Source organism: Myotis lucifugus, unplaced genomic scaffold (assembly GCF_000147115.1).
Source record: "Myotis lucifugus unplaced genomic scaffold, Myoluc2.0 scaffold_1202, whole genome shotgun sequence".
NCBI classification, from domain to species: Eukaryota; Metazoa; Chordata; class Mammalia; order Chiroptera; family Vespertilionidae; genus Myotis; species Myotis lucifugus.
Genome location: NW_005872250.1, coordinates 76,038 through 81,893, shown reverse-complemented (window position 1 = coordinate 81,893; position 5,856 = coordinate 76,038). Strand labels below are relative to the sequence as shown.

Genomic DNA, 5,856 nt, shown 5'->3' with positions numbered 1-5,856 from the left:
GGGGACCTCTTTCTGCTGGTTCTTGTGCTTGGTGCTTTGCTCTGTTAGGCGGTTCTTTCTGACTGTGTACTGCTTTGTCCTAGAAATTATTTGTGAAGACTTCTTGGAGGTCTGGGGTGAAGATGAGAATTTTGGGTTGCTAGGTGCCCGGGGGCACTGCCAGTGTGGGACTCCTCAAACCACGTCTTGGCGTGAGGGTTCCTGGACCCCTGGTGTGGCCCTGGCTCCACTCTCGGAGCTCCTCAAGGACTTCCTCCCTTGTAGGCTGTCCCTGCCGCCCCTGGTGGCTGTGGATATAGCCCACCCTCGCCCTCTGGATGTTGCTGCTCGGGGTCCCAGCTTCCCTTGCAGGGTTTCCTACGAGGTCCCGTCTTGAGGCAGTCCTGGGTTTTGTCTTCTGTCCCTCACTCCCGGGGTCACCAGAGCCAGATGAGTCAGTGCCCCCGGGCAGGAATGCTCCAATCTCTGTTTTTCCCATCTCTGGATTCCTACGTTCTCCAAGATGTTGGCTAAATTCTACATGACCAGTTAGCTCTTGGCTGCTTTTAAGACGTTTTCACATTCTCTCAAGCATTTTGAGTTTTTACCAAGAATGTTGGTTCCATCAGGCTGCCCACAAATATTGGGATGGTCAGGGCGCCCGCGGGTGGGAACCCAGCCCACTCCTGTCAGCTCGGGCTGGAGGCCAGCAGCCCATCTCCTATGGCTGGACACCCCCTAGCACCTTGCACTTCTGCTAGTCACCATGGCGACACCTCACATAGCTACAGGCTTTACTGAGGGCAAAGGTAGCTCCCCTGTGGCCCTTACCTTTGTCCATGCCTGAAGGGGCCAGGGGGCCAAGTCCTGGGGGATCCTCCAGGGCTTGTGGGAACCAGTGGAGATAGTGGTGGAGTCAGTCCTTCCCCCCACCTCTCACCCCAGCCAGACCAGTGAGCAGAAGGGAGCGGAGTGGTGGGAACACCCTGGCATTGTCCACAAGAAGGCCCCAGGAGCTAGGCAGCCTCAGAGTGGCTCTCAGCTGAGGTTGCGTTCATGCTGACAGCCTTGGGCCTTGGCCCCTCCTTGGCTCTTCTATACTCTGTGGCTGTAGCCCCTGCTGCCCGCCCACCTGCCCATGGGGTGCTGGCAGGGAGATGGCCTTGAAGTGCTGGTGAGCGTCACGCTGTTGGGCACATGACTCTGGCATGTCTAGGGAAGGCCAGGGGCATTACAGAGCTGGTTCTGTTCAAAGAACATTGCAGGTTTGGGACGGTGGATCTGTTGTCTGCTGGCTACTCAAATCATTTTTTTTTTCCTTTTCCCACAGACTGTGTAACCCTGTGTGAGCAAAGCCACCCTCCGGGACCCATGTGCATCATCTTCTTTAAGTTCGATCCTCGCCCTGTTTCCAAAAATGCGTACAGGTAACCCCTCACTCTGAGTCTGCCGCCATCTGCTCAGCCTCGGGTGCCCCACGGGCCACAGTAGCCATGTAGGTGACCCAGGCAGGGGAGGCATGCCGCTGCTGCCCAGGCAGGGGGGAGGGCGGCCCTGGGACGAGCTGCACAGGCCTGGCAGTGCCTCTCAGACCGTGGTCACTCAGCGTGGGCGCTGGAGGGAATACCCCTCGGCGGTAAAGACCCTGAGCCGATGTACAGATTGTACAAATAAACTAAGACTCAGCCTCTAAAGATGACTGTGTGGGCGGGACCGAGGAGTGAAGTGGGTCCCGGCAGCGGCACATCCCTGTGGGCTGACAGAGGACCGGGGGCAGCGGAATTGGGGTGCGGGAGCCCCACTTACGCTGGCTGGTCTAGGTTGCCGGAAGAGGTCTGGGTAATGCGGTCAGGGTGCGGGTTCCTGTTGTCTTTGGGACTTGCCCATGTTGTTACTGAGGCACATTTTCTTTGTTAACTAGAGAGAGAAGAACGTGGCTTCTCTGTTTTGACCTGAGAGTCTCAGTCATGCTTTCTTCTTCAGGCTCATCCTGGCATCCAACAGGGATGAATTCTACCACAGGCCATCCAAGGTGGCAGAGTTCTGGGGCAACAACAACGAGATCCTCAGTGGTGAGTCTTGCCTCGTGGTGGGTGGCCACAGCCTGGCAGGAAGTGCCAGCCCCAGACAGTTCTAGCAGTTACGGTGCTGCTTCCCTGTGTACGTTCGGAATGAATAAGTGGACACCGATGGGTCTAATGGGATCGGCTCCAAAGTCTCGGTCCCGGGACAGTTTTGGGCTGGCCAGCCCTGGAATTGTCCACCCAGCACTGTCCCTGTGGCTTCATGTGTCGTGGATCCCCAGAAGAGGTAGTTGGAAGGATCAGTTGGTTTTATTTGGATCCACATGTTCCCTGTGGACATGCAGTTGTATTGGTGTGAGGGTGCAAGTCTACCCTCTATCACGCTGTGCGGCATCATAGTTGTGTGTGTGTGTGTGTGTGTGTGTGTGTGTGCGCGCGTGCGCACATATGTATACGCACACACATGTGCTTATCTCTGCACACGTTTCTGTTTACATACAAGCACCCTTGGTCCAGTGAGAGCTGGTCTGAATTTGGGGAGCAGAGGTTTGGTTGGGGCACCTTTGGGTGGGAGCCTCACGAGGGGTTCCTGTGGAGAAGTGGAGGTGGCAGCCAGGTCCCTTGCCCACCCAGCTGAAGCCTCCCTGAGCCACTTGGACAGGGAGCAGTTCCTGCCCATGGAGTGGGCAGGGGTTTACTTGGAGGGCATGCAGACAGGTGTTGGCTAGGCCAGGAGTCCCTCTGCCTGGGAGCCAGGTGTCAGGCAAGCACAAGGGAGCCTGGCAGAGTTGACAGAGTGCCCAGTGTGCTGGGCATGTGGCCTCGCGGGCCCAGGGAGGCAGCTTGTGCTCTGCTCCGCCTGCAGTGTCTAAAGGCTCAGCTATGGAGCTTCCTGTGTAGATGATGGTTGGGCAGTGGTGTGAGGGAAGCATTGCTAGACGATCCTGGTGCTGGGTGACAGGAGGACAGGAGTGGGGGGACCAGGGCAGGGCGCTGTCGTGGGCAGGAGGTCTCGGAGGTGGTGGGGAAAGCTGCTGAGAGGGTGGGCGGGGGGACTCAGGATAACTGAGTGCAAGAGGGAGGAGAGGCTGGGTCCCGGTCATCTTGGGCTAGGATAGAACAGAAGGGGGTTATGGGATAGGGCTGCTGCACACAGGGGAGGCTGAAGTGTGTGTGTGTGTGTGTGTGTGTGTGTGTGTATGTGTGTGTTGAGGGGGGCCTTGTCGGGATGAGTGGGGTGAGGGGCTGTTGCCTTGGGGTAGCGGGGCAGGAGGCACCTCTCCAGGATTCCTGTAGATGAGGATTAGATGAAAGGTTAGACTGCCTGGGCCATCCTGGTCACCTGGGCTCCACCCTACCCTGGCACCTGGGCCAGCACCCTGCCCCTGAATTAGTGCCAGTCCTGGCTGGGAAGCTCCAGCCACTCCGAATTGTTCATCCTTTGTAGTGATTTGGAGGAGGCCCCTGGCATGCTGAGAAGGAGCACCTGCCTGGTGGACGGGAGGCCTAGCTGCAGCACAGGCTGGGTGAGCCCAGTGGCTGCTGCACGCAGCTTAGGGGCAAATACACCAAAGTCAATGGAACAGGCAGCGGGTGGGTGCGCTGCAGGCCTGGATGTGCACCGGGCTCCCAATGAAGCTCTCGCTGTGAGGGTCCTGCGCTTTCAGCCGGAGGAGGACAGCCAGCCACCCTTGCACCAGATGCAGAATGAGGTTCCCGCGATGGAGCTGGTGCTTTGCTCCCAGCCCAGTGCCAACCCAAGCTCCAGGATGCTGTTGGCATCAGTTGGCCTGAGACGGGGAGGGCATCTTTCCAGTGTCTTGCTGCCCCGCCCTGTGGAGTCAGATCCCCTGTCCACAGCCAGGGCTGTGGGACTGAGGTTCGACTGCCCAGGACACAGGGAGAGGGTGGGTACTGCTGGTGGTGATTGCTGGCGTCTGTCCAGGGCTCGACATGGAGGAAGGCAAGGAAGGAGGCACATGGCTGGGCATCAGCACTCGCGGGAAGCTGGCGGCGCTCACCAACTACCTGCAGCCGCGGCAGGACCCAGATGCGAGGGGCCGAGGTACCATGGGGCGGGGGCGGGGTGCTGGGGGCTAGCTTAGGGGTGGGGGGGCTGGCCTGGGGGGGTGGGCCTTGGGGTGGGGGCTTCCATGGGCATGTGCAGAGACAGGAAAAGGAGCTGGAATGGGGAAGAGGGCGTGTTTCCTGGGTCCTGTAATCCACTGGCTGGCAGTCACTGTGGGCACCACCCTTGGTCTGGCCCCCATGACACTGACCTTTCACGCCTCTCAGGGATGCTTCAGACTTGTCCCCAGGCAATGTGTCGCTCTGGCTGTGTGTCATTGTCCCCCCCTGTTCCATGTTTGCAGAGCAGATGCCCGTGGGAGGATAGTTCCCGGGACACACGTTGTCCCTCCTAAAGACGTTCCCCCTCATGCTGGACTTCCATATGGGGGCATAAGGGAGGAAAACTTTTCTTTTTAAATATATTTTACTGATTTTTTACAGAGAGGAAGGAGAGGGATAGAGAGTTAGAAACATCGATGAGAGAAACATCCATCAGCTGCCTCCTGCACGCCCTCTACTGGGGATGTGCCTGCCACCAAGGTACATGCCCTTGACGGGAATCGAACCTGGAACCCTTCAGTCTGCAGGCCGACGCTCTATCCACTGAGCCAAACCGGTCAGGGCAGGAAAACTTTTTTTTAACCAATAAAAGCAGAGTCCTCTATGCTGACCTCCCTGGCTGTGGGGTGAGTGAGGTATAGCCAGCCCATGCAGGGCCATCTTTCTCCCCAGGGAGAGGGCTAAGCCAGCTGCCTCAGCCATGTCTGTTCCCTGCTCACAGGTGAACTGGTGGCCCACTTTCTGACCGCAGACATGGACAGTTTTTCCTACTTGAAGAAGGTCTCCACAGAGGGTCACCTGTACAACGGCTTCAACCTCTTAGCAGCCGACCTGAGGTGAGTCTGCTGGGGGTGGGGGTGGGGGTGGCAGCCCACCGAGTGCCCCCACGGGACTGGGACTGGACCCAGCAGGGAGTAGGGTGCCTGCCCCGCTGCTCAGCTCGGGTGCCGTGGCATCTGGGGCCGCCTCTCTTAGTCGGCTTGGTGAGCGTCCTGAGGGCTGAGCCCCCCTCCCAGACCCACTGCCGTGGGGACCTGGGAAGCAGAGCCTTGCAGTGGGGCTCCCTGTGACGGTGTGGGGGCTGTTGGCTCCTGCCATCGGGGAACCGGAGCATGACTGCAGGGTGCTGTCCTAGTACAGGGCATGCCCCCTGCCGGTACCCGCCCCTCGGCCCCAGGTCCTCTCCCGTCCGTGCCTATGGCTGAGGAGCCCCCTGCTTTGGGACCGTGCCTCACTTGCACTGCTAGCTGGGAGGCAGAGGTGCCCCAGGCTGGAGAAGGAAGGTGCAAGCACAACTGGCAGTGGCCCTGGAGCACTCGGGGACCCCATGGGGATAGGGCTGTGGCGACTGCCAGGCAGCGAGGGGTCTGCACGATCCGTGGCCCCTGTATGACCCTCTCTGCCTCCTGTTCACAGCACAGAGAAGGGAGATGTCTTCTGCTACTATGGAAACCAGGGGGAGCCCGAACCCATTGTCCTGGCGCCAGGTGAGCCTGCTCTGGTGGGTGGCGACAGGGTGGGGGCTGCTCCTATGGGGACACTGCTGTATTTTTCAGAGACTGGGGCCCATTCATATTTCTCTCCTGGGGCTGCTTTTTGGCTGTTTGTGTACCTTATGGCCTACATGACAGGCTGCCTTCAGCTGAGGCCGCCTCCCCCCAGCGCTGAGCCTGGGACCGCCCTGAGAAAACGGGAAACTAAAAGGCACCAAAGGACAGAGAGT

At 59.1% G+C, this 5,856-nt stretch overlaps 1 protein-coding gene across 2 annotated transcripts in view; it reads left to right on the top strand.

Moving 5' to 3' along the window:
* The first annotated feature begins 1,310 nt into the window (after positions 1 to 1,310).
* The window catches only part of LOC102432525 (transport and Golgi organization protein 2 homolog), an 11,901-nt gene continuing 7,355 nt past the window's right edge, over positions 1,311 to 5,856 (top strand). The window contains exons 1-5 of one of the 2 annotated variants that reach the window (XM_023748213.1): positions 1,311 to 1,406; positions 1,963 to 2,051; positions 3,949 to 4,068; positions 4,855 to 4,969; positions 5,550 to 5,620. In XM_023748213.1, coding sequence (XP_023603981.1) covers positions 1,351 to 1,406; positions 1,963 to 2,051; positions 3,949 to 4,068; positions 4,855 to 4,969; positions 5,550 to 5,620 — 451 coding nt within the window. In that variant the 5' untranslated portion in view covers positions 1,311 to 1,350. Of the gene's footprint in view, positions 1,407 to 1,962; positions 2,052 to 3,948; positions 4,090 to 4,854; positions 4,970 to 5,549; positions 5,621 to 5,856 lie in introns of those variants that run through there. The other variant, XM_014449469.2, reaches the window with a different exon arrangement.